At 57.3% G+C, this 26,582-nt stretch overlaps 10 protein-coding genes across 10 annotated transcripts; 7 read left to right on the plus strand and 3 right to left on the minus strand.

Moving 5' to 3' along the window:
* Positions 1-1,050: 1,050 nt before the first annotated feature.
* Positions 1,051-2,699, plus strand: PHYSODRAFT_560296 (hypothetical protein; the record flags this gene model as incomplete). The annotated part of the gene is made up of 2 exons (XM_009528545.1): positions 1,051-1,177; positions 1,203-2,699. Exon 2 carries the CDS (start codon positions 1,254-1,256, stop codon positions 2,697-2,699), a length of 1,446 nt encoding a protein of 481 aa, XP_009526840.1. The 5' UTR covers positions 1,051-1,177; positions 1,203-1,253.
* A 924-nt stretch (positions 2,700-3,623) lies between these two features.
* Positions 3,624-5,270, plus strand: PHYSODRAFT_346237 (hypothetical protein; the record flags this gene model as incomplete). Its single annotated transcript, XM_009528546.1, has 2 exons — positions 3,624-3,971; positions 4,004-5,270. Exons 1-2 carry the CDS (start codon positions 3,658-3,660, stop codon positions 5,268-5,270), a joined length of 1,581 nt encoding a protein of 526 aa, XP_009526841.1. The 5' UTR covers positions 3,624-3,657.
* A 470-nt stretch (positions 5,271-5,740) lies between these two features.
* PHYSODRAFT_260510 (hypothetical protein) lies at positions 5,741-8,326 on the plus strand (the record flags this gene model as incomplete). The annotated part of the gene is made up of 1 exon (XM_009528547.1): positions 5,741-8,326. One exon carries the CDS (start codon positions 5,741-5,743, stop codon positions 8,324-8,326), a length of 2,586 nt encoding a protein of 861 aa, XP_009526842.1.
* Positions 8,327-8,609: 283 nt separating this feature from the next.
* PHYSODRAFT_504089 (hypothetical protein) lies at positions 8,610-9,567 on the minus strand (the record flags this gene model as incomplete). Its single annotated transcript, XM_009528548.1, has 2 exons — positions 8,610-9,308; positions 9,370-9,567. The coding sequence occupies 2 exons, from the start codon at positions 9,565-9,567 to the stop codon at positions 8,610-8,612; spliced, it is 897 nt and encodes a 298-aa protein (XP_009526843.1).
* A 95-nt stretch (positions 9,568-9,662) lies between these two features.
* On the minus strand, positions 9,663-11,498 carry PHYSODRAFT_285969 (hypothetical protein). The gene is made up of 3 exons (XM_009528549.1): positions 11,101-11,498; positions 10,201-11,017; positions 9,663-10,118 (listed from the first exon to the last, which is right to left on the minus strand). The coding sequence occupies exons 2-3, from the start codon at positions 10,856-10,858 to the stop codon at positions 9,910-9,912; spliced, it is 867 nt and encodes a 288-aa protein (XP_009526844.1). The 5' UTR covers positions 10,859-11,017; positions 11,101-11,498; the 3' UTR covers positions 9,663-9,909.
* Positions 11,499-11,730: 232 nt separating this feature from the next.
* Positions 11,731-12,659, plus strand: PHYSODRAFT_503191 (hypothetical protein; the record flags this gene model as incomplete). Its single annotated transcript, XM_009528550.1, has 3 exons — positions 11,731-11,861; positions 11,997-12,322; positions 12,628-12,659. The coding sequence occupies 3 exons, from the start codon at positions 11,731-11,733 to the stop codon at positions 12,657-12,659; spliced, it is 489 nt and encodes a 162-aa protein (XP_009526845.1).
* A 325-nt stretch (positions 12,660-12,984) lies between these two features.
* PHYSODRAFT_314984 (hypothetical protein) lies at positions 12,985-16,176 on the plus strand (the record flags this gene model as incomplete). The annotated part of the gene is made up of 4 exons (XM_009528551.1): positions 12,985-13,733; positions 13,809-13,933; positions 14,021-14,259; positions 14,329-16,176. The coding sequence occupies 4 exons, from the start codon at positions 12,985-12,987 to the stop codon at positions 16,174-16,176; spliced, it is 2,961 nt and encodes a 986-aa protein (XP_009526846.1).
* Positions 16,177-16,497: 321 nt separating this feature from the next.
* PHYSODRAFT_499543 (hypothetical protein) lies at positions 16,498-19,827 on the plus strand (the record flags this gene model as incomplete). The annotated part of the gene is made up of 3 exons (XM_009528552.1): positions 16,498-16,902; positions 16,968-19,402; positions 19,641-19,827. The coding sequence occupies 3 exons, from the start codon at positions 16,498-16,500 to the stop codon at positions 19,825-19,827; spliced, it is 3,027 nt and encodes a 1,008-aa protein (XP_009526847.1).
* Positions 19,828-20,126: 299 nt separating this feature from the next.
* Positions 20,127-23,727, minus strand: PHYSODRAFT_331721 (hypothetical protein; the record flags this gene model as incomplete). Its single annotated transcript, XM_009528553.1, has 3 exons — positions 20,127-22,304; positions 22,380-23,336; positions 23,665-23,727. 3 exons carry the CDS (start codon positions 23,725-23,727, stop codon positions 20,127-20,129), a joined length of 3,198 nt encoding a protein of 1,065 aa, XP_009526848.1.
* A 169-nt stretch (positions 23,728-23,896) lies between these two features.
* PHYSODRAFT_504426 (hypothetical protein) lies at positions 23,897-26,273 on the plus strand (the record flags this gene model as incomplete). The annotated part of the gene is made up of 5 exons (XM_009528554.1): positions 23,897-24,133; positions 24,201-24,249; positions 24,315-24,491; positions 24,559-24,993; positions 25,069-26,273. Coding segments are annotated over 5 exons (2,103 nt in total), but the record flags the coding sequence as incomplete, so codon positions are not given.
* Between the last annotated feature and the right edge of the window lie 309 nt (positions 26,274-26,582).

Raw genomic sequence — 26,582 nt, forward strand, 5'->3', positions numbered from 1 at the left:
TTCAATGGTTCCTTTGTCGTCTGGGAGTTGCGCAACTGCATACATCTCTAGATCCAATTACGAGGTTAACTGAGTGGAACACGGGCTCACATGTAGGTCATCGCAAGCATTAACGTCGGCAGTGTTTGTACTCGATCCTATTGCGATCTATAGTGGAGAAGTTGCCCCTCTAAGTTTCACCGAGACACTATTTACTAACAGAGTACGTTATGTGTATGTACTCACGTCCCTCAATGAGGCTAAGGCAGGGTGCGCCACCTCGCGCTGTGTAAGGATCCTATTTCGCAATAGTGATATCCTTTTGGATGTCGACTGGGTGTCGGCTCGACGTCCCTCGACGACTTTTGGACGTCCGGGTGTTAGCCGGAGCGACGACCCGACGTCGACAGTTCTACTAAGGACACCCAACGCTTGCTTGCTTGAGCGGGCGATGGCCCATCGCCGATGAGCGAGCGGGAAATCTTCATTTCCAGATATTCCCACGTGAAATGCTGCCGTTAGCACCCTCCATCAACCCTCGGTGCAAAAGCCGCAACCAAGGATTTGTACGTGTAGTTAGTTGTGATACAGTGTATATTCACGCAGCCATCCGCGTTTAACGCGTCTATCGCTCAATGCCATTGCACTGACTGAGGACTGAGAGCCGTCCTATTTGGCCTCGATAACGAATCGTTCTTAACGATACCTGAAAGGATCGTACTGTACTGTAAAACAACGCGAGTACTGAGGCATGGTTTTGACCGACAACCCGCTGGATGCATGTCATTAGGACCAATTCCTCCCTACTGTATGTGACCGACGCACATGCAGCTCTATCCAAGCTATCCGCTATCCCTTCGACTCCTTGTGATCATGCAACCATCGCAACTGCGAGTGCTCTCCTTCAAGACGGAGAGTAATACGCATGCCACCACACGAGGCGCACCTCTCACGGCGTCAACGGCTTACAAGTGCAAGGTCTTAAGACGTACCAGCACTCTCCGCTGGCAATGAACTCGCGACTTGCCCCGCTTCATTCGTCATTCTCCAAATTCCATCGCGGCAACCAAGCCAGCCCAACACCAGCTCAAGAACCTACTGCAATGTGGAACCTCAAGTCGCCGCATCGGTTCCTCGCCGCCGTCTTCTTCGCGCTGCTCGCAATCGCAGCCATCACCACTGCGTCTGCGGATGACCAAGCTCATCGTCGACTGGTCACCAGCCTTGGCGACGCGCCATCACTGCGACTTCAATTCACGCTCAAGCGCGACTCCATGAAAATCTACGGCCAGTCCCAGTTCTACGTCTTCGCCAACCCGGTAGTGTCCTCCGACAACACTTCCGTTCTTTACGACGGCTACGCTGCGTTCATGGACGGCTCCACGGACTACACGTTGAGCCTTGTGAACGGCATCGCGTACTTTGTGACTTCGACGGTGGGCGACTCGAGCTCGCAGTCGGCACAGTGTCTGTCGTCGAGCCTCCTTCCACCGATCAACTCCATCGTGTCGGCACTCAACGGCGCCACGGCCATTGCTGGTGCGTCTGCAGGCAACGACACCATTACGTGCGCGACCGGAGACCTGTTCCAAGCCACGCTCGGTGACGCGACCTTCGTGATCTGCTCGGCTGGCTCGGACGGCTTCACCATCTACGGCAGTGACCTGGACATCAGCGTCGAGTACCTCGACAGTCCTGTGGCGATCACCGCGCCCACGCTGAGCGGTGACGCAGCTCTTTCGTGCGAGACGGTGGTCACTCCTACTACGGTCACGCCGACGACGCTTGCTCTGCTCACAGGCGAGGCCGTGTCCTCGTCTAGCAGTCGCAAGCTGAAGGCTGAGGCTACTACGACGCTGGCCTCGTCGTCTTGCAGTTGCAAGTCGACCCCACGTCCGTGCATCTTCTTCCACGGCCTGGGCTCCGACACCGAGGAGACCACCCTGCAGACGACGTCCAGCTACTTCGGAGACCTGACTGACAGCGCTCCGTGCTGCACATCCATCCAGTACGCCGCCTTGAACACCGTCGACTACGCTTGGACGGACGCGACGCTGCAGCAGAAGGTGTGCAACTTCGCCATCTCCGTGAGCAGCACGAGCAGTTCGTCATCAAAAACGATCGCGGATACGATCGTGGTCACGCACTCGATGGGCGGCCTCATGATGGCCGGCGCCATCGCAAACAGTCGTTGCAGCCTGGCCTCGAGCAGTACGTGGGTGAGTCTGAGCGCGCCGATGACGGGGAGTATGGGCGCGGACTACCTTGAGGGCGCGTGCGCCGGCAGCAACGTGTTCCTGCAAGCCGTGGCCAACTTGATTGGAGAGTGTCCAGCCAGCACCGCTGTTGTCGCTCTCTCGTACGAGGGCGCGACTTACAGCACGTCAGCGCTGAACACGGCCTATGTTGCTGCTCAGTCGGCGTTCCGGTCGAACGTCGATGCTGCGATCTGTAGTGACAACTACTCGGGCCTGCTTTCAGTTTACCAAGCGGAGTATATTTTGGCTGGTGAAGTGATCCCGCACAAATCCAGTGAGAACGACGGAGTCGTGGAGTACCAAAGCTGCGCTGGGGGTCTGTCCACGTCCAAGTTCGGCACTACCTACGACGACACCTTTTATTTGACGGGGCTCAACCACATCGACACCACCTTCCGCAATGGCGACTCGCTGGTTACGAACTCGAAGAAGCCGGTCAAGTGGTTTGAGTGTTTGTTGTAAGCTGCGTTCGGCACGAGGAGCGTAGCCTTTTAATGTTCCAGTCAATCATCAAGTGCTTCCTACATTCCCTTGGTTATACATGCAGGTGCTCTAAGCGGTGCTGCTTTTGCCATAATGGACTCGAACATTTGGAGGGGATATTTTCTGTTTAATACGCACAATGATATTTTCAGGAAAACTCAACGCATTTGGCGATCGGCATTTGAAGTGGGAGGGCAACGACTTCGATAAGACTGCAAACGGAGCACTCGGCCATCGACGATGCGAGTCGATCGGAACTCGATTTTAGTTTCTCGGATGCGGACTTCAATGATAGGCATGCATCGTAAAATAACCATAGAAAGCCCACACTTCCAACCAACATAGCACATCACCGTGGATGATTCAATCGCTCCACCTTCCTCCTGTCGGGCGGATCAAGTGATTGACGACGGGTACTCTTGAGTCATGATACAGTCTCCCTACGACATTGTACGCCTCATGGTAAATAGTGTTGTCCCAACCAAATCTGGCGGCAGATTGCTGGCGGCTCAAAGCAGGGCAGGGGCCATTATCTTGTTGTTGGGAACAACTTGTTGCAGTGGAAGGATAGGGGCACTTGCCCATCCGATGAGCTGTCAGAAAACGATCATAGTGATACCACTCGAGTCACGCAAACTCATCACGTTGAAGTGAGTCATTATATCCCTTTGCCAGTGTCACCTCCTTTCCCGGATGTGCTAGGAAGCGCCGAGAAGCGGTCTCCATCTCTGTCACCAAAGTATACAATCCAACCATCACAGCTGAAGGAATGATCGAGTATTGGCAAGCCATGCCCTTGCCGCAAGGGGAACGCCCTCACTGCCAAGAGCAACCGCATCAAACTCGCTAATCGCACCAACCTGTTGCCAATCCTTCACTTTCCAAATTGCATCGCAGCGAGCAAACCAGCCCAACACCAGCTCAAGAACTTATCGCAATGTGGGCTCTCAAGTCGCCGCACCGGTTCCTCACCGCCGTCTTCGTCGCGCTGCTCGCAATCGCAGCCATCACCACTGCGTCCGCCGATGACCACGCCCAACGCCGTCTAGCTACGAGTCTTGGCGACGCGCCGTCACTGCGACTTCAATTCACGCTCAAGCGCGACTCCATGAAAATCTACGGCCAGTCCCAGTTCTACGTCTTCGCCAACCCGGTAGTGTCCTCCGACAACACTTCCGTTCTTTACGACGGCTACGCTGCGTTCATGGACGGCTCCACGGACTACACGTTGAGCCTTGTGAACGGCATCGCGTACTTTGTGACGTCGACGTGGGCGACTCGAGCTCGCAGTCGGCACAGTGTCTGTCGTCGAGCCTCCTTCCACCGATCAACTCCATCGTGTCGGCACTCAACGGCGCCACGGCCATTGCTGGTGCGTCTGCAGGCAACGACACCATTACGTGCGCGACCGGAGACCTGTTCCAAGCCACGCTCGGTGACGCGACCTTCGTGATCTGCTCGGCTGGCTCGGACGGCTTCACCATCTACGGCAGTGACCTGGACATCAGCGTCGAGTACCTCGACAGTCCTGTGGCGATCACCGCGCCCACGCTGAGCGGTGACGCAGCTCTTTCGTGCGAGACGGTGGTCACTCCTACTACGGTCACGCCGACGACGCTTGCTCTGCTCACAGGCGAGGCCGTGTCCTCGTCTAGCAGTCGCAAGCTGAAGGCTGAGGCTACTACGACGCTGGCCTCGTCGTCTTGCAGTTGCAAGTCGACCCCACGTCCGTGCATCTTCTTCCACGGCCTGGGCTCCGACACCGAGGAGACCACCCTGCAGACGACGTCCAGCTACTTCGGAGACCTGACTGACAGCGCTCCGTGCTGCACATCCATCCAGTACGCCGTCTTGAACACCGTCGACTACGCTTGGACGGACGCGACGCTGCAGCAGAAGGTGTGCAACTTCGCCATCTCCGTGAGCAGCACGAGCAGTTCGTCATCAAAAACGATCGCGGATACGATCGTGGTCACGCACTCGATGGGCGGCCTCATGATGGCCGGCGCCATCGCAAACAGTCGTTGCAGCCTGGCCTCGAGCAGTACGTGGGTGAGTCTGAGCGCGCCGATGACGGGGAGTATGGGCGCGGACTACCTTCAGAACGCGTGCAGTGGCAGCAATGTGTTCCTCGAGGCGATTGCAAACCTGATCGGTGAATGCCCCGCCAGCACCGCTGTGGTGGGGCTTTCGTACGAGGACGAGACCTACAGCACGTCAGCGCTGAACACGGCCTATGTTGCTGCTCAGTCGGCGTTCCGGTCGAACGTCGATGCTGCGATCTGTAGTGACAACTACTCGGGCCTGCTTTCAGTTTACCAAGCGGAGTATATATTGGCTGGTGAAGTGATCCCGCACAAATCCAGTGAGAACGACGGAGTCGTGGAGTACCAAAGCTGCGCTGGGGGTCTGTCCACGTCCAAGTTCGGCACCTACGACGACACCTACTACTTGACGGGGCTCAATCATATCGATACCACCTTCCGCAATGGCGACGCGCTCATCGTGAACTCGCAGAAGCCCGTCAAGTGGTTCGAGTGCCTGCTGTAAAAAGGGGAACGTTGAAACTGAAATTGTGCTCACAAAAAGGTACACCCAATATTGTGCTGTCACAAAAAATGTACCCAAGAGCCTAAGAGTCAGTGTACCGGTATTATCGGTTTTGTGTAGCTACAAACAGTATACCCATCACCCAAAATATCCGTTCTGTGTGGTCACAAATTTGACTAGTGGTTTGTATAGTTTCGATCGCACAAAATATATTTGGGATTTGTTCCCAGCAGTGTTTCAAAATGAGAGCGTTTTACCATAATGTGATACAAGTTGAACGCGGTTAATGCGTCTCCCGCACCCCAAAGAGCAACTTGAGCCAAAAAAATGTAATGCGAGCCAAATCCCTATTTGAAAGGTGGCTCAGGATCCCCGAGCTACACTGAAGCTGCAACCTAAGCCACTGAAAAATATGACTTTAACTCAGTACATGAGATCGCTTGATCTCATGTACTGATCATTATCGAACCATGGCGGCGGCGGCGCTGAGCGGATCCAGCTTCGTGCCGCTGTGCACGAGCTCCGAGGGCTCGGACGGCCGCGGCCTGCGGCTACACAACGCTGGCGTCGACGTCCTCAATGGGGCGAAGCTGGCGGCGCGCAAGATCGCGCTCGTGGGCGTGCTGAACGTGGCGGAGGACGAGAAGACGGAGCCGGAGCGCGGCCTGTTCCTGAGCTCCAGCGCCGCGTCCGTGGCCGAGCAGGACGCCAGCATGCTGCTGCTCGTGCTGCGCGGCGTCTCTCTAGCCGACGAGCCGTTCTGGGGCTCGCTGCTGTTCGTGCTGAGCTCGCACGTGGTGGTGAGCAAGGCCGGCCCCACCTCCAGCGCCAGCTTCCAGGCCGCGCTGCCGTTCCTGCCGGACTTTACCAAGCTGCAGGTGGCCGAAGGGTCTGTTGATGGGGACAGGAACGCCGCGCTGCTCAAGGAGCTGGCGCCGCGCTTCACGTGGGGCGCGGTGGACCTCAAGATCAAGGACATGAACGGCTGCGACTCGGCGTCGACGTACTTCGAGCAGCAGCTGGCCGCGGGATCCACGGACGCGCAGCAGCTGCTGAGTGCTCTAGTGCCAGTGAGAGACGCTGTGGTGCTCAAGTCCAACTCATTCCAGGCGCCGGAGGAGCCGCACTCGTCCCCCAAGCTGCTGACGCACGTGGCCGACCGACTCGAGTGCAAATCCTTCTTCGGACGCTATATGAGCGGGGCGCTGCTGGTGAGACTCATCCGGTCGTTGATCCATGCAATGGCCATGCCGGACGGATCCCCCGTAGTGCTTCAACGCGTCGTAACCAACGTGTTCGTCGCGCACTGGCAGGAACTGGTGCAGCGCGCGTTCAAGGCGTACTGCGACCTGCTGCACGCGCGGCTGGCGGTGTACGAGCGCGCGCCGATTACGGCCGAGTACCTTGTCGATGTTACGGAGAGGAAGCTGAAGGCGAACCAGGCTCAGGACAACAAGCACTCGGCCGTCGTGAACGCTGGCCAGGGGAACTTTTCGGTCTTCGACGAGTTCGGCAACTTAAAGAAGCAACAGGTATCCGAGGACGGCGCGGAGGATAGTATGGTGGCAGCGACAACCCCGGCGCCGCTAAACACTGGACTATTTAGCTTCCTGAAGAACAGAGCTGGCCGTGCCCTCAGCAAGCAGCTCTCGCGGTTCCCTACTAACCGGTGGAGCACGTCGATTAAAGCTGGAGGACAAGCAACTGCTCAGGGTGACAGCGGTGGACTTGGTGGGATCCTGGAAGACGTAGAAGCAGCGGAAGCAGAATTACGGGAAGAGGCAAACGCAGCGCAATCGCCTGATCTGCTGCTGGCGCGATGCACTGCAAGCATTACGCGCTACTCAGTGCCGATGGAATACCTGAACACACCCAGTGAGGCCATGCCTGTAAACACATCGGTGTTAGACACAATGCACGCCGAAGGGCTGGAGGAAGTGAACGCTTTGCTGAAGCCGTTTCTCGTGGATCTGCGCGGCCCCATGCCTTCAAGTCCTGAGCTTGCTTGCTCGCTGGATTTTCATGTCGGAAAGAAAAACTTGTGGGCGAAGTTGGTCCGCGTCCGGAGGCGCTTCGAGCGCGCCAATGAAGTGTCCTCGGCAATCTTTTGCGGCGAGCTGCTGCGTTATCTGCACTCTGTAGTGCTCCGCAAGAACGAAACAGACACCGAGGATCAACAACAGCAGCAGCAACTTCGAGGTCGCGCTGTCTCGTCGATCATGCTGGTGGACAAGAAGAGCGGAAACGCGCCTGTTGCCCTCACGCGGGTGCCGTTGGAGTTGCTGACGTACAAGAACAACCTGGAGGCAATGGTGTCGCAGTACAATTTCGTGGCCCGTGGCCCTCAAGCTGCTACAGTGCTCGCAGGCTTCCTCAACGGACCAGTGCGCCGCCAGCTTCAACACTTGACGGAGCAAGAGTACGACCGATTCACTGCAGCCTGCGATGAGAAGGAGCGTCGCATCAAGGAGTTGGAGGAGTCGCTGGAGGACAAAGAGCGCCAGGTGAAGCACATCACGAAAGCAAACGCAGAGTGGGGTCGTCAAGAACGCGAGGCTGTTGCCAACATCGAGCAGGGTCATGCCGAGCAAGTGAGCTCGCTTCAAGACTCAATTCGGAGCACGGAAGCTAAGATCGAGGGTGCGCTAGCAGAACAGCAGGCTTTGTACCAAAGCACCATGCAGGCTACGCGGCGAACAATCGACACAGTGGACAAGGTGGCCGACAAGGGCCGCATCGTGTCCGGCTACTTGGAGCGCTACGAGAAGGCCCACGTGTTCTCGTCGCGGTGGCGCCAGTACTTCTATGTTCTGAAGCACGCAACACTCACGTGCTACAAGTCCAAGAGCGAGTATGAGGAGCGAGGACCCCCGTTCGAGCGGCCGATTAGCATCAGTGGATACAAGGTCGTCCAAAGCCGCACCGATGAACTCAAGATCAAGCTGGTCCCCCCCGAGGCGGGCCACCAAATGCTTCGCTTCCGTGCACCTGCCAGCGTGGGTCGCGAGACGTGGATGAAGCGGTTCGCTGAGGCCACGCAATATTCCGGTCAATAAGTGCCCAAGAAACACAATCCGGAGCTGTCGTCAAGGCAAGACAAAGTCAGTATCGCAAACGAAAGTAACTTGTGAAAGTCCGTTCGTTGGTTGGTTGGGCCGTATCCTCCCTCATCTAAGCTGCAGTGGTTTGCCAAGTGAGGCCTGAAATTCTTCCGTCTCTTTGGCGCGATCTTCACTTTGCTTCGTAGCTGCTAGTCCAGGCATGTTTTCAAAGGAGAAACGGGAGCGAGCAGGCCCCTCAAAGAAGAAATCGTGCACAAGGGCCTAAACAACGACAACATCACCCGTTAGCAAGCTCATGACCACAATTGTGTACAGGTAACGGCACCTGTCGAGCTGATAGCCGTTTGCTTGGATCGAGCACAAGGAGCTTGGACAACAGATCCACTGCAGAAGCCTGAGCATCTGGGAAGAGCTTGCTGAGAGCCATCGGATCATAGGGTGGGAAGGAGACCTTGTTGAAGTCGGGCAGCTCGCACACGCCCGGCCACTGCTTCTCGATGTCTCCTAGCACCTGCACGACTCGGAAGATCTGGTCAATGTCGTTCTGGCCAGCGAACAACGGGGTAGGCCGCAACAACTCGGCGAAGATGGTGCCGACAGCCCACATGTCCACGGCGGTGTCGTAATGTCTGGCGCCAAATAGCAGCTCCGGCGCCCGATACCAGCGCGTGGCCACTTGGTGCGAGTACGAGCGCCCTTCCCGCCCAACGAAGACGGTAGCGAGTCCGAAGTCGCTGAGTTTGAGCACTCCGTCGGCACTCAGCAACAAGTTGCCGGGCTTCAGGTCTCGATGGAGAATGTTGTGCTCGTGACAGCAAGCGACGCCGTGTAGCAGCATCCGCAGGAGACCGCGGACATCGGCAGGGTGGAGGGGTTCCAGTCGATTACGGACAACACTGAGGAGGTCGGTGGACATGTACTCGAGCACCAGAGCGATGTAGCTGCCGTCCGACACGACATCCAGCAGCTTGACGATCTGCAGCAGCACAAACAGTAAGTTTGAGGACAAGAAGATCTCTCGACGTATCCATCCATACATTGGGATGCTGGAGCTGGCGCATGGCCTCGATCTCCTGGAACTGGGCGGCCGGCACGACCGAGAGCTGGCCGTCGTCATTCACCCGAAGCCGCTTGATAGCTCGAACCTCGCCCGACTGCAGGTCCTTGGCCCGATGGACCTCTCCGAAGGCCCCGTTGCCGATCTTCTCCAGCAGTTCGTAGCGACTCGCGAGCATCCTGGAGGGAGAGGCCTGTGACGATTAGGATCAAACAAAAAGATACTTTTACTTGATTGACGAGACACCGGACCGGCAAGACTCACGGCATGTGGGCACAAGCGACCTGGAATATTCATTCTTGCATCCCTCCCCTCTCTCTGAGAGGGGGTGCAGCTTAAATGACGCCTCTGCTAAAAAGTATGAGAAGTAAAAGAATACACTGGCAAGGACGGCGAGCGCTCCGTGGGTTCTGTTTCTTGTCGCTCTCAACTCCTACGACTCGCTCACTAACCCCGAGCCGCAGCTCCGTCGTCGCGTGCCTGCTGGACACCTTCGCTGACCTGTCTGCGATTTAACTGCTTAGTGGTTGTTCTTCCACACCAGGTACCGCGTGTCGCCCAGCTTACGCGGACTCAGCTTGTGCTTGGCGAAGAAGAGGATGGCCAGCACCATGCAGAGCGCACCCACGATGATGTACGCGATGCCGAGGAACGGGTTGCGGCCGCCGAACCATGATGTGGTCGAGATCACGATAGACTTCTTGCCCTCGAAAGTGCTCACCACGAAGTCTGCCAAGTCACAAACAAACCACTCAGTTAGATACCGTCCTCTGCACTTGGAACAAGCCAAGAAATCAATACAAAAACGTACTGCTGGAGACGAGGAACTCGATCTCCGTGCCCTCTGCCAGATCTGTGTCAATGCGGCCGTAGAGCTTGCGGAAGCTCGGCAGACCGGCCGTGCGCATCCAGACGATAAAGTGCTCGTCCTGCACGCCGTACGCAGGCGCAGCCGTCGTCCACGCCGTCTTGTTGGCGATCGCCTCCTGGCCCTCGTACATGGGGATGATGTAGCGGTAGCGCGGGTTCTGCCACAGCATCATCGTGTTGTCCGCGTCCGACAGGTCCGCCAGGTCGATGTTCTTGAACTTGGTCTCGACGTCCGACTTCCAGGCGATGCCCGTCTGGTCCACGAGATTCACGAGCGTCTTGCCGTTGTACGTGTCGTCCTGGTAGTACGTCTTGCCGTCGGCCACGAGCTTGTTGACCCAGAAAATGTCGTTGAAGAGGCTGTTGGCGATGAGGCCGCAGGGCATCAGCGTGTAGTCCGTCTCGTTGTCGCCGATGGCCTTCTCCGCCGTCGAGTTGTACTTGTACATGCCCGTGCCGGACTTGGTCAGCGGCGAGCAGTCGCTCGTGCTGGCCGTGGCATCTCCGCGGAGCTGCGCGTCGCTGCGGCTCTGCACGTAGCGGCGGTGGTTCTGGTAGAAGTTGTCCAGCTGGTAGTAGAGGTACACGGGCGCCTTCATCTCCTTCTCGATCGTGAACTTGATCCTACAGCCGTGCGTGTCCACGTCGAACGAGTCGCCGTCGCTCTCGTCCTCGAGGTAGCAGCCGCTGCCCAAGTCCACGATGTTGGACGATTTCTCCACGCCGTCTCCGTCGTACTGGATCGAGTACTCCACCACCTACAGCCCGCAGCCAGCCAGCAATGCATAAGTACATAGGATACACACAATGGCAGAGACGTAGACAGAGATAATGGACGTACATTGTCCGACTCGGTGTGCAGCACGATGCCGATGGGGATGAAGATGAGGCCCACGACGGCGAAGGTGCCGATGACCCAGTTGGGCGTGAGGATCGGCTGCCAGGCCTTGAGCTTCTGCTGCTTGAACGGGGTGTCTAGCGATAGAGATAGAGATAGCGAGGGGTCAGGTTAGTTAGAGCGGGGTGTCGTTGTTCTTGTTGGCGTTGCTGCTGCTGCTGCTGCTGCGCGCACCTTCCGGTTTCCTCGACTTCTCGTCCATGGTGGCGATGTCTCGCTCCAAGGTCTGCTTGCGGTGTAGCTCCCTTCCTCCTATGGCGCAGCGCGGGCGTCTCGGGGCGGCGCCTGCTTCCTTCCTCCTCTTGCGATGGTAACAATAGGCGACGCGGGGGTTTCGCGCCGATTGTCCGCACGCTGTCCCGAGCGCAAATATCCAGTTTGAGAAGCGAAGGCGAGCCCGCCCATTGGCTGAAACAGCCTGATTATCGCACGCGCATTGGCCAACGCATTTTCCGTCGTAATCCCTGCGTGCACCACACCATACACAACTATCCAAATGGGTTCATAGCGTGGTCCACCTCATAGCGTACTTAGCTGGCCACCCGCCCCAGCGGATACATTAGACAGACGGCCATGAGCTACCGGGACCGGGATGACCGCCGCGGCGGCGGCTACGACGGCTCCTCGACGAGCAGATACGGCGGCGGGGACTCTGGAGGACGCAGCAGAGACCGGTCGCGCGACAGGCCGCGCGACCGGGACTCGTACCGCAGCGGCGGAGGACGCGACAGGTCTCGGGATCGCGGCGGCAGGGACGCGCCGCGCCGGGCCGAGTACGGCGGCGGCAGCGACAGCAGATACGGCGGCAGCGGGCGCGACCGAGACGGCGGAGACGACAGAGGATCGGCGCCGCCCGCGGAGCAGCAGGAGGAGAGCCAGCCCAAGGTGTCGGGCGCCTGGGACCCCGCCAAGGAGGCGCTGGCCGACCCCACGTGGGCGCGCATCTACATCTCGAACCTGCCCACGGACGTGACGAGCGACGAGCTGCAGGAAATGTTCGGCGCCATCGGCGTCGTGGCGCGCGAGAAGCAGAAGCGCGGCTACAAGGACCAGTGGCCCTTCAAGATCAAGATATACACGGACGCCGCGGGCCAGCCCAAGGGCGACGCCGTGCTCACGTACGAGGATTCGAACGCGGCGCGCACGGCGCCAGAGTTCTTCAACGGTGCGCTATATTTGCTACGATTGTTTTGCAATGATTTGTGGTGTTGATAGAGTGCTGACCTTTGTGTTTGTTGCTGCCAATGAACGATGCAGGAGCGGACATTCGCGGGAAGACCATCAAGGTGGAGCTCGCGGGCAAGCCCGAGCCTCCGGTGGGCGGCTGGCACGGCGGAGGCAACAGCGGAGGAGGCGGCGGCGGGCGCCGCGGCGGACGTTTTGGCGGAGGGGGAGATAGATATGGCGGCGGAGGAGGAGGCTACAGTCGATACGGCGGTGGAGGCGGCGGTGGCGACCGCGACTTCCGAGACCGACCCGACCGCCGCTCGCGTCCGTACTGAGAGCAGCGACAGCGTGTCCATTAGGTGCCCTCCATATCCAGATAGCAGCAGTGTGTAGCAGTGTCCTTGAGCCCCAGCGAGAGAGCGTTAAAAGGCGTCAACCGCAGTGTCCACCAGAAGTGTCCACCTTGAAGTAACCCCCCGTTCGGGGACATGATTTTGCGACCGCGGTTTTGACCTCAAAGTCCCGTTTCGATTGGCGAGATTTTGCGAAATATTGCGATACGCCGGCCAATCACGCGTCAGGAGCTCAACTCAGGCATTCTTCGCGCATCCGGCGAGAGAGATATCCCGGACCAGACTCTCTCTCTGCGTCTGCTGCCCCATGGGCGTGTTCAACGTGCTCGCGCTGTCCGTGGAGACGTCGGTGCTGGGCTGGTACCTGCTGGCGCCGCTGGCGTCCCCGGGCGGCAGCGCCGTGCTCGCGCGGGACCTGCGCGACGCGCTGCACTTCCGCCAGTCGCTGGCGCTGCAGGCGCTGCTGTCGCTGCTGCGGCTGCTCTTCTTCGTGTACATCCGGCGCCGCAACAAGCGCGTGCCGTCCACGCGCTGCTTCGTGTTCGTCGTGTCGCTCGTGGAGGTGGCGGGCTGCGCGCTGGGCTCGCTGCAGCCGCTGCTGTACCTGGACGGAGCACAGATCGACACGTTCGCCAAGTTCCGGCGCGTGCGCTGGGGCGGCTTCTACGCGGCGGTGCTGTGTGCATTGGGCATCTTCAGCACGCTGCTGCAACTTGGCTACATCCTGCAACTCAACAAGAGTCGGGGGAGGCTGGCGGACGACAACCTGCTGCGCGACGTCATGGTGGGCGAGACGCCGCGCGCCAAGTGGAGGTCCAAGTGGGCCACGCTGGGCAAGCAGCTGGCAGGGAGACGCAAGCCCAAGGACCCGACGTTCGAGGCCATGGTGAGGCTCTACGCGCACCAGGAGGGGGCCGTGGACAGGCTGGCGGTGTCGTCCGACAGAGATGAAGAGGAGTTCGAGTTCTATCTGCCGCAACTGTGCAGCTTTTTGCTGTTGGGGGCGTTTGCAAGGTCGCCGCAGTTGTGTGCCATGCTACTGCGGAAGTGCAGTGTGTAAGTTTGAAGATTTTGGGGATGGAGGTGTAGTGAGGTGCTAATAATTTGGTGCTTTTTGGGTGATCTGGACAGGTCGCACGTGTTCGCGCACAAAATGCTGTGGTACTTGCAGTCCTACTGCCTGCACAATCCGGCGTTCGCCACGGATGCCGACTTCCAGCGCGTGCAGATGCTGATCGAAGACGTGGCTGAGCGCGGTACGGCTCCCGCGATGGTTATTGCGTGTCCGCCCAGTCCGGTTAATTCGGAGCACCAACCTCAGTATCGTTCCGAACGCGGTTCAGGGGTGTCAGCTAGCGCGCAGGAAGTGGAAGCGTTGCTGCCAGGTTCCCAGGACGACCACTACGCCACGTTCCAGGATAATAACGATCTCGAGCGAGGAGTGGCGAGCTCAGTCATTGCGCCTAAAGTGCCCCCTGCCACCGGCGCCGAGCCGTTTGAGCTTGAGACGACGTTCCTGGGATCACTCGCCAATGTATCGTCGAACTTGAGGGCTGTCGCGTACGATCAACGCAACGATATGGTAAGCGACTTAGTCCTTTCGTTTCGGTATTGCCAGTTCCCTGACCTCGGTTGTATGCCATTGTGACAGCTTCGCATTTGGCTTCAAGATCTAGAGGCGCAGTATCTGCCGAGCAACTCGCTGTACCTGCCTGTCGGCAACTCATACCACCGGCTCAAGCACATCCACGTGGACGAGAGCTTTACGTTCTCGACGCGAGAGCGTGTGCCGTTCTTGCTCTGCGCTGAGGTCGTGGACTATCCGTCCCCGCAAGAAGAGCTCGCTGCACGGCAGAAGCGCCGCAGCAACAGCGTGTTTAACGGTCGGCGATTCACGCTCAGCTTGTGGGATACTGCAAGCACTCCTGAGTTGACGGCAGCTACGCCCGCGGAACGCACACCATTGATGTCTCCGGACGCGTCGAAGCTTGGTTTCTGGAGTGAGTCGCGTACGCCGAGCAGCCCGACTCGACTTCGCTCGTTCTCGCACCATATCTCGAACAAAATGGCGCAACCGACTGAGCTACTGCACGGACTGATTGACTCTTTGGTCGGCAAGGTCCCCGGCGGCAAGAACTTCGATCCCAAGGGCGAGGCATTACTTAGCAACGTTGATTCTGGAGAATATGGCGAGGATTCGCCCAAGCGCTTCCGAGATCTACCGGAGCGAAGCCAAAGTCAGCCATTTTTCAAGAGCTCAGGCATGTTCCCCAAGCGAACCCTCACAGTTGACACGAGTGTAGTAGGACTTCGATCAACACACCCCGAGTCGGCGCGGAGCCAGCCAGCGGCCGCATCTATCGTGCCTGTTACTACTGACATCGATGAAATCGAGTCTGCCAGCAGTGTCAGCGGTCCGTGGTCGCCGAAGTCGGAGACTGTACTGTCGCCCCAGTCCGAGAGCTCAGCGTGTTCACCGAACCACCTCTCACGGTTCGACAGCACAGATCGTTTCTTACAGGATCTATCGGAGCGTGATTCAAAGCTGGAGGAAGACGAGGAAGCTGAGAGCAGCGACCCCTCCTCCGAAACCCGTCACCAAAGTGCAGCTGAACCACCCGCAGTCATATTTAAGGAGCGTTGGGTGGAGAAAGAGCGTCGTATCCAAGCCACTTCCCCTTACGGGAAGCTCCCGGGCTGGAGGTTGCTGCCTGTGATCGTCAAAAGTGACGACGACCTGCGTCAGGAGCAGCTGGCCTTGCAGCTAATCCACCAGTTCGCCAAGGTGTTTGAAGAGTTCAAGGTGCCGGTCTTCATCCGTCCGTATGATGTGATCGCTATCTCCGCTACGTCGGGACTCGTCGAGGCCATCTCGGACACCATCTCCATCGACTCGCTGAAACGCAACGACCGCGAGTTCACGACGCTGTTGGACTTCTTCACGAGGCATTTCGGTGACCCGAGCACGCCCGAGTTCCGGAGGGCCCGATCCAACTTTGTGAGCAGTATGGCCGGCTACGCGATCGTGTGTTACCTGCTCCAGATCAAGGACCGACACAACGGCAACATCTTACTGGACGCCGAAGGGCACATTATCCACATCGACTTCGGCTTCATCCTGTCGAACAACCCGGGCAACATGGCCTTCGAGCAGGCTCCGTTCAAGCTCACGGCCGATTTTGTAGAGCTCATGGGTGGCCCGCGGTCCGCGCACTTCCGGCGGTTCCGCTCTCTGTGTGTGCGTGCGTTCCTCGTCGCTCGCAAGTATCGTCACCGCTTCGTGCTGCTCGTGGAGATGATGCTGCACGGGAACGAGCACTTGCCGTGCTTTGCTGGGGACCCGAAGGGTACAGTCGAGCGCCTGGCCGCTCGGTTCCAGCCCGACCTGGACATCAACTCGTGCGAGGACTTTGTGCACGAGCTGATTGACGCGTCGCTCGACAACTGGCGAACACGCTGGTACGACAAGTACCAGCGATGGATCGTCGGGGTTTTCTAGGCACCGAGTAGTGGCCGAGCGTGTGCAGTCCAGAGCGCTCGAGAGAGAGGAACGAGAAACACTAGGAGCTAGAGGAGAAGACATGCGCTGTTATAAGCCTCTCCAATTCAGACAGACCACTTTGTATCGATCGATGAAACGACGCGTCTATTGCTGCGTCACTAGTCCGTGGCTGGCCGGAGGTGAGTCTCTGCGATGGACCAGCACTTGACGCGGCGGGCTCGAGCTGAGCAGAAGAAGAGGATTAAGGCTGCCAAGCGCAAGTTGCAGCCAGGATGGAAGCCCGGGCGGTCCAAGCGCCGCAAGCAGCTTGCCGCGTCCATGATCCAGCGCTGCTTCAGGTCGCACCTGCTTCGTCAAGCCTTTCAACGCTCTCGACAGAACGTGCGCTTCACGTTCAACTCGCTGCGGGCGTTCGGTCACGCGCGGAGTCGCCAGCATTGGCGCAATGTGGATTTGAGGAGGCTTTCTCGAGAAGAGCTGAGACTTCTAGCGCTGACACTCAACTTGCCGTCGACGGGCAAGAAGGTGTTGCTCATCTGCCGGATTCAGCGCTGGGTAGACCAGCACGTACTGGTCAACGACGTGGCTGCGGAGGCTGCTGCTCGAGCGCTGGAAAATCGTCGCAAAGCTCAAGGCAGTGTCTACTTCAGCGAAGCGCATCCTGGAGCTGACCTCGTTGACATCCGACCACTGCGAGGCCACTACATCACGAGCATCGCCGCGGTACGTCTTGTGAAGCTTCGACCTTGATCCATCTCGACTCTGACAGACTGGGTGCTGGCTGACAGGGCTCCGAATCCGACGCTGTGTATGCGCTGGATGGTGCTCGAGGTGCAGCGTGGCTGTGCCGAACAGGAGGGTTGGCGTCTCAAGTGGGGCTCTGCAGCCACGTTCATCGGCACGACGAGTTCGAGCCATCTCCGCGTGAAAGTCACTGGCTTGCTACCCCCGTGTTCCTCCACACATTGCGTACGGAGCACGTCGATCGCGTTTACGTGGCGCGAGGCCATGCGATGGCGCTTGCCAAAGCGGGCGAACTGTTCAGCTGGGGGGATAATGCGCATGGAGCTTTGGGTTTCGCAGCGGAGTCAGCAGCTCAAGTGGCACGGAATCGAGCGACGGTGGTCGGAGCCTTGGCGAACTATCAGGCGGTGGCTGCGGCCGTGGGAGGACACCACAGCATCGCTGTGTGTGATCAGGTCGCTGGCCATGACGGCGTGGTCTTCTGTTGGGGCAGCAATTCACACGGTCAACTTGGTATCAGCCCGTCCAGTTCCTCTACCATTGACAAATTGACCGATGGCTCGGCCAAGAGAGAGCCAACCACGTTTCCTCGAGCAGCGGTGATTCACCAGGTGGCCACACTTCGCTCGGTATCGGTCCGTCTTGTGGCTTGTGGCGTTCTTCACTCGCTAGCGTTGACGTCCGATGGTAAGGTGTACTCCTGGGGGTGCAGCGATGGCGGACGGTTGGGCCATGTTAAACCGTTGAAGCGCAGCAGCGATGTCGGTGAGCCTGCTCTGGTTAGTGGTGTTCTTACCAACCTCGTTGTACTGAGGATTGCTTGTGGCGCGTGGCATAGTGCATGCATCGCTGCAGAAGCCTCACAAGCTGATAGTGGAGCTGGCCGTGTCTTCACTTGGGGTACTGGTGTCTACGGACAGCTTGGCGTAGGGAAGGCTCAAGTCACGTACGAGCCCCAAGTCGTCCGTTTACCTCCGCGTGAGCTTGACGACGAAGTGCTGGCCACGCGACTCGCATGCGGGACGCACCATACAGCCGCGTTGACAGTTGCTAATCGCATCTTTACGTGGGGAAGCACTCGGGCATTTCACGGAGTCCCAACTGAGCTGAGACTACCTGATGGTGAGCGCTTTGGACGCGTCGCGTCACTCGCCTGTGGACGCACATTCACTGTGTTCAACACGGTTTCTCGAGACGCAGCAAGCTACGAGTGGCCCGAAGTCCCGAGGCTTTGGCGGGATAAACCGACGGTCATTCCGCGCTTGGATCTCTCCAAGCTGCCGACGCCACCGCTGTGTACATCGAATCCGCTGCCTCCGTTCAGCAAAGGTGCCCACGTGACCAAGTCCTCCAGCCAACTGCCGTCTCCAGTACGCCTTGAACCGTTCGCCGATCGATGTGCTCGAGAAGCTGAGGAGCTGCGTGAGGCCAAACGCATCGACGATATCGACATCGAAGCGATTGTCCACCCGCTGTGCCGCTTGTGCTGGCGGTGCAACGGGTTTCAGCCGTCTCCGTTGCGGCTGTGGATGTGTCGGAATTGCTCCCATGAGCGCCAACTGCATGGAACAAGGAAACCCGGGGTTCCTATGGGCGAGTATGAAGCAGTTCGCAAGCTGCAGTGCTTGTTCCGTGCACGGCGAGCTCGACGAGTGATGCAGCGTGCTCGTGAGCAGCGCTATCAGCGCATCTTCTGCATCGCGCACGACGAGTTCTTCTACTACAACTTGTGGCAGCACAGTAAGTCTTGGACGCGGCCTGCGGAGATCAGTGAAGACTTCGAAGTCCCAATCCGTGACCCTGATGCTTCGCCCCGGATATCGCCCCCATTCACGCCCGTAGAAGCTGCAGTAAAACTTCAAGCTGTATGGCGAGGCTTCCAGGCTCGACAACTGATCAAGAAGCTGCTGAGTGAGCGGTACGAGAAGCACTTCGACCTGGAGAAGGAGCGCGTGTACTACATCCGGAAACCTGGTATTCCAAGACCTGCCAAGAAGGAGCCGCTGACGAAGTTGTGGGATCCTCCTCCTTTGCTGCGCAAGAGGTACGACCTTGGTGAGCCTGTGGAAATCCAGAGATTAGCCAGGTTCGCCAACATCGCCCCTGATGAAGCTGCTCGGATAATGCAGCATGCGTACCGATGCTATCGGGGACGTGAGTTCATGCGCCGAATTCTGCGATCGCGGATCAAGAAACTCTGGGACGCCATGACGGGAAGGTATTACTACTACAACGCCACCACTAAGGAGTCCTCATGGGAGAAACCACGACTGCTACTTCATGACGGTGACGACGACGACAACCAGGGACCGAAGGTTGGCCGTAATGATACGAATGCCGACGCTCATGGACGGAGACGACACGCCGTCAATGTGCGGCCGGAGAAGTTCAACACTGAGGAAGCTGCAGCACGTACAATCCAGGCACTCTACCGGCGGTTCGCGACGCGCAAGATGCTGCTGGAGCTGCTTAGCCGTAGGTATCGCAAAATGATGGACCCGGTATCTGGCCAGCCGTACTATTACGACAGCGTCGCTGGTACTGCGACTTGGTTTAAGCCAGCCGTGTTAGGAGACTACGACCTTGAGCTCTTCGACGACTCGGTTACTGCATCCGCTTCAGGAAAGAGGAAAAGTACGCTCATCGCCCCACAGTCGTCTGCTGCTTTCTCCGCTGTAGTTAAACTGCCGCGCATCAGTGAGCGCGCACGCCAGAAGCGACACAAGCGAAGACTGCAGAGACTGCGGCAAATGTCGCGTGATGAAGCCGCTTCACGTCTACAGCGCATGTGGCGCACACACCGGGCCAAAGAGGAGCTGCGTGACCTGCTCTTCGACGCGTACGAGAAAATCTTCGACCCGACAACGGAGCACTTCTACTACTACAACCGCAAGACGGGAGTAGCGAAGTGGGAGAAACCGGCACTTCTTGTGGGCGACGAACGAGATATCAAAGAGACGAAGATTATCAAGAGACGGCGCTCTCACACCGTCACCGAGCCAACCGAAGCCAAGCTAGTGGTGTTCACGTTCATGCGCTGCGCCGCTGCACGTCTGGAACTCCACCGCCTGCTGAAAGAGCGCATCCAGAAAGTTTTCGACCCCAACTCACAACAGTACTATTATTTTGATAAACTTACCGGCCAGTCCTCGTGGAAAAAGCCCGTGACGCTCAAAGGATACGACCTGACTCCGGTGTAAAACCTACGGAACGGGTTGGCAGGAGTAGTGCAGCAGCGTGCCATTGGGCAAGCGCACGAACGTACCAACACCCAACTTCTTGCCACACGATTGGCAGCACTGGGACGACCAGACAGTGACGGATCCCTTCCGCTTGGTCGACAGCTGCTCCCGCACCTTGAAGTTCTCCATCTTGGAGAGCTGTTTCTTGACCTGTCCATTGCGGAAGCGCTCGACCTGGCGCTCCAGAACACGACGGAAGAATCCTGCCAAGGGGGCTGCTGCGACGTCAGCAGGTAGAAGTTCGAGCGCGGTGGACACGTCAATACGTTCAGCATACTTGTTCAACACATTGATGGCTGCGTTGACAGCTTCACTCTGCAAACCGGGAAGTGAGGCTGATCTTCCAGCTCGGTTCCACACAGGAGAAGGCTGCGGTGGCGAGCCTACATTTGGTGATGCGGATCCTCCAGATGATCCACCCGTGAATTGTGGCCGCAGGTAGATCGTTAGCAGCGTAGAGTAGATAGATGAGTCGGCCGTCTTTGCTTCGTAGCACCGATTGCAGTAGGCTTCCGCTAGAGCTGCGTCCTTTAATTCCAGAGCATAGAGTTGAAGCACCTCACGGTGACGCCCGAGCTTCGACAGCAGCGCTGCGTGTTCATCAATCATTTCAACAGGTGTGCGACTCAGCATTCGCTCTGGGTGGTAGGCAGCAGCTGGGAACTCGAGAAACTCAAGCAACTTGCGTCGCAAAAGCCCCGTCATGCCACGCTGAGACTCAACGCGACTCGTGAGCCTCTTCTTCTGTGGTGTCTTGGCTTGGATTGAATCCAAGAGTAGATAGACTACCTCGTCATGCAACCGCGGCGTAAGCTGGTACGGACCCTCGTAGATAACTTGTGTCAGATACTCGATCGCCAGCATTTGACTGTTTGTCAAGGGCAAAACCGGTTTGGTTGTTTCCTCAGCGCCACCATCAGATTCAAGTACCTCCACTGTCGTCGAGTCATCGCTAGAAGCTGCGATAGAGCAACTCTTCAAGTGCTGCAGTATCGCGGCAGGATCAATATCCTGTTTGGTGCTGGGTACTTCGCGCTGAGTAAAAATCGATAGGCCTAGCGCTGGGTTAACCGACAAAACACGCCGCGAAAACTCGAACACTAGCTCCGCGTGCTTTTTGCCCAGCACACGAAGGTACTGCGCGATGAGCACCATATAATCGTGTGACGACTGCAGATCTTCCGTGTCTTCAGGTTCGTCCTTCGCGCCCGTCTCGGTCTTTTCATACAGAGTAGCAGCCGAGGCAGCGCTGCGCTCCAGATCCTCCAGTAGCTCAAGGGCCTTACGATGCAATTTCCGCGCGGAGTAGAATGCCAACAACGCCTTGAAACGCCGATGAGCACGAAGGAAGATCTCCGCCTCGCTGATCTCACACCAATTTTGGTCGGTGACCACCTCGAGCAGAGCTCGCTTCGCACGTTCTTCATACTTTGCTTTTTCCGCCACCACAACCAGGCACTTCACCAGCATCGTGTCGATCAGTTCCAGCGCACTGTCATCGCTAGGTCCAAAACTGCGGCGTAAGTGAAAACCCATAGTCAATCGTTCTTCATCGCGCTGCAGATAAGCGTTCCGCTTACGACGCAAAAGTCCAATCAGCGCCAGCAAACTCTCCACCAACTCGTCACCTTCCAACGTGTGATCCTTGTTGTTGTTGCTGTTGTCCTTGTGCAACGCACTGGCCTTGCGAGGAAGCAAATTCCGTGGGAAAAGCAGCAGCACTTCCATCACATCAATGTCACTCTCAAAGAAGAAGTTCATGGCCTCCTTCCGATGGCCCGATCGAAACAATTTGAAGCCATAGTCCGCGTAAAGCTTCCGCTGGTCGGTGTCACTCAGAGGACTCTCTTCGGGGCACAACTTGCAGAGCGAGACAGCATCTTCAAGCCGACGGTTCCCCATGGACGCCGCGACTTGCTGGGCGATTGACAGCATTTGGAACGACTGAACGTCGAACGGCGGGGACACTGTATACAGCGTCGGGGGTTGGTCATCCTTGAACTGCGGCGCACTAGCAAACGGGTCCGCCACGGTCGCAGACGCCACATTGATGGCGGCACAGACACCATAAGGTGCTTTAACCGGCAGCGTCTGCACCATTTGCAGTGATCCAAAGTTGTACACCGCGATCTGCTCCCCCTGGTCCAGCAGCAAGAAGGGGTGATGGTAATACACTCCCCTTGGCGGCATATTATAGGTAACCACTCTGTCCACCTTCATGCCCAACTGACTCGTCGACACGTCCAGCGCCTTGCCCACACTCTCATCCCCCAACCTGCTCACGTCTTGCTCAAAGGCTCCATACACATCCTCCTCCTCTTCGTCCCCACTCTTCTTCTCCATCGAATCAATCGTCAGAATCACTCCACGCTGCTTCCCGCACAGCAGCAAGTCCAGCACCTGCTGGCGTCGTCGAGCCGCGTACAAACTAGGAAGGGCCACCGCGTCACAGACAGCAGTGACCCCTCCATCCAGAGCTTCATTGACCTGCTGCATCACGTCCTCCTTGACACTCAGTGGCCGGCCGCTGTCCAGATTCAGAACCACCCACTCCTTCTTGCCCTGGATAAACACGTGACTCTCACTGAGTAACAGCAGCCGCTGAACCGGCAGCAGCGTCGGTAGCAGCGTCTGCAGCTCGTGCTGCGCGCGCGGCTCGAGGATCCTGTTGACGGTCCAGTCGAAGACCTTGAGTGTATTGCTCTTAAGCAGCACGCACAGCGTCTTGGCCGCCTCGTGGGCCGCGAACTGCACGGCGCCCTTGGTGTCGTCGCGGGCCACGAGGCCGCGGCCGCCGGCGTCGCGCGCGCCGTCCAGCTGCGGGTTGCTCTGCAGCGGCAGGTCCAGCAGCTTGAGGCGGTTGTCGGCCAGTGTGGCGAAGACGCCCCAGGCGTCCAGGAACGTCGCGTTGGCGTGGAACAGCCGCTTGTAATCCGCCTGCCAGCGCAAGAGGCCGGCGCGCTCGTCCGCCACGTAGCTGCGCAGTGTGCCGTCCGCCGACGCGCCCGTGAACAGCAGCGGGGACAGCTCGCCCCACGCGCGCAGGCTGCGCAGCACGCGCTCCGTCTGCTGCGGCCGCTTGGGCGGGCCGTCCACCTCCACACGGGCGCCGGGGGCGTACGCCGCCGCAGGAGCGAGGTCCTCCGACGAGCTCATCGTCGCTCCTGGGGCCTTTTGATGGGCAAGAAGAAGATACCTTGTGTAAAATGGCTTTTTAGAGCGCTTGCTGGACCTTAATCTCGAATATTGTATAATATGCATGTGGTTCGCTGATAAGCAGGAATCATGCAATAATACTATATTAGTATTAATAATGTATAAATACTATTTCAAATTAGTAATTGTTCATGTAACTTAACTGATCAATGACGTTAACTAACTTCAACTTCGGGTGATACATGTGCACCTCGAAGTAAAGTCTACAGTAATAGGTAGTTGCCGCCCTCCATTGACATGTTCAAGACCTGACCAAGCGTAGTAGAGTCTATGCAGGCGCTACGGCCTCCGCTCGCTTTGTCTCGACTGAGCAGCGTTGATCTCGGTGATCGACGTGGCGATCCATTCGCGACGTTTCATGAACGGGTGATTGGCACGGAAACTATCAACGAAGATCTCGCCCGACCAAAGATGGAGAGACGAATGCTAGCTATGCTGCTCCTACTGCTGCTTCCAGTCACCGTCGTGCAGGTCGCAGACGCTGCGTGTGCCAACTCGTGCTCGGGCCACGGCCGATGCGGCGCCTCCAAGTGCGACGCGTTTTCTGCTGTCCTGACGCCGACAATTTCTCATGCGGATCAATTGTTTTTCCATGCAGCCAATGTACGTGCGATTCCGACTGGGCCCTAGCTCCCGACTGCTCTCTCCGCAAATGCCCCACGGGTGTGGCCTGGACGGATAAGGCGAGGGCGGCGAACGCAGCACACGCGGTGGCCGAGTGCTCAAATCGCGGCGTGTGCGACTACTCCAAGGTGGGATAAGAGCATTAAAGAGCATGAAATCATGATGAAGTTATAGACATTCTACTGCTCCAAACAGGGCGAGTGCACGTGCTTCAATGGTTATACTGGGGCTGCTTGTCAGCGACGTAAGTTTCCCAGCCCAAGTATATTGACGGAATCACTATGAGTGCTCATACCTCGTGTACTGTAGTTCGCTGCCCGTCGGACTGCTCTGGTCATGGACTCTGTTATTCTTCTGCTACATTGGCGTCGCAGTACGGTCCGAGCTCGCTCGCTGGCGGCGGGCCGACGTACACTAACTGGGAGAAGGAGAGCATGACGAGTTGTATGTGCGATATGGGATACACCGGGCCCGACTGCTCCCAGAGTGCGTTGCCTGTGATGAAAACTATTGTATTACATTCGGCTGGCTAACATTTGCTGAACAACTCCAGCCATGTGCGCAAAGAACGATGATCCACTTACGACAGGCCAAGCGTATCGAACTATCAAGATTCAAGTGGGTGCCGATCCTACACCTGGTATAGCTTTGGCGGGGTCTGTGCGGGTCCACTTTCTCGGAGAAGTTGCAGTTTTCAGTGCCGTTGTAGTCGCAGATGCTGCCCATGAAACTGCGTGTGCGCAAGCATTTCAAAGCATGCGCACCGTTTTGACTGCTACATGCTCGATTTCCAGTGTGGATTCGGTAACAAAAGGGGCCATCTATACAGTGGCGTTCACGGAATGGGTGCACTTGGGAGGGGAGAATAACTTGCTGTATCATAATGGGAACCCGCCGTTGTCCAGTTTTACGTGCGATCTCAGCCAAGTTACGAGCGCGAACACCCCCACGTGTGTGATCACCGATGGCGTTGCGACCAACGTAATAGGTAAGTTTGATTTCTGTATTATCCTTACCATCGTTTGAAATCTAATCGTGACACTTGCTGCGAATGTATCAAAAGAGCATGTATATTGCTCCAACCGCGGTCTCTGTGATTTCAGTACCGGCCAATGCGTTTGCTACGCAGACTTTAAGGGAATGGACTGCAATCAGCCGTCTAACATTCCTGACAGTATCGACGACAATGACGGGTTTATCATCAATCCTCTCGGGCTCGCGTACACGGGTACAGTTCTGCATCTGAAGACAGCGAAAGGGTCTCAAGCAGACTTCTACTTTATGAAGATTGAGTCGTCCACGTTGCCGATTCTGACCATGGACGGCATGGGAGACACAAAACTGTTACATGGTGATCTTGAGCTGTCAACCGGCGCATTGACGATAACTACCATCGCTCAGACGTCACCAGCTGCGGATATTGCGGACACTCACATTACCTTCACAAGTACAGTGCTGAAAGTCCGTGCAAGCAGACTATTGAGTACTAACTTCAAATTGTTTGAAGCAATGGTGGCGGATACGAACACTGTTGTCGACATTCGTGGAGATGGCCTCACTACCATTTATACTGGTGGACTGAATGTCGTGACGGGTGGAGCGACAATTGCTAACACCGTGAATGCTCCAAGTCTTACCGTCATCAACTCGTTTGGTACATTCAGCAATTCACTCCTCAAGCTGTCGACTTCACGCGCTACGCTGTATCCTGTGGCTACTGACTTCTTACTGATCGATGCCAGCGCGAATAATGTACCAGCGTTTACTGTGGAGGCTTCTGGGAGGACTACGATCGCTAATGGTGGGCTCATTGTGAATGGACTTGGAGGAGGGCAAATTTCAAACTCAGATACTGCAGCTTCTGCGCTCGTTGTGAGTGCCACGTCGACGAGTTTTGCCAGTGATGCTGTGTCTATAAATACCTTTTCCGGGCTAACTCACAATATGCTGAAGGTCACGACTCAAGTCGCCCCTGCTGCCGCTGTGGATCTGTTTACGATTGATAACACTGGGTTGACGACTATTACTCAGGGCGGTCTGTATATTACTTCTGGGGGCGCTACCGTCAATTCGGGCGGACTTCGTATCGTAAATGGAGGCGAAACTATTGAGTTCGGAGGGCTACGAGTGAAGAATGGAGGAGAAACTATTGAATTGGGCGGCCTAAATGTTATCAACGGTGGAGGCAAAATTGCCACAACGTCAGCTACGACTGATGTACTCACAGTTGAAGCAACTGCGACCACTTTCTCCAGTAACGCAAGAGTTTTACGCATCAATTCAAAATCAACGATAGACCCCACGGTGAGCATGCACTATTTGTTAGAAGCCACAGTAGGAGCGAGCAGCACCTCCGTTTTCAAAGTTGATGCTACTGGGCTGACCACGATCGTGGGCCAAGGGAGCGGCGGAGCCAGCATTTCCGACACAGGCACCTCGGCCAACACGCTCACGCTCACCAATTCCGCGTCCAGCTTCAACAAAAAGGTGCTCGGGATGGTCGCGACGGATACCAATGGCTACTCGTTCATCGATGCCACCGTGGGCAGCACGTCTGTCTTCAATGTGGACGCGAGC

Source organism: Phytophthora sojae (genome assembly GCF_000149755.1).
Source record: "Phytophthora sojae unplaced genomic scaffold PHYSOscaffold_4, whole genome shotgun sequence".
Taxonomy (NCBI): Eukaryota; Oomycota; class Peronosporomycetes; order Peronosporales; family Peronosporaceae; genus Phytophthora; species Phytophthora sojae.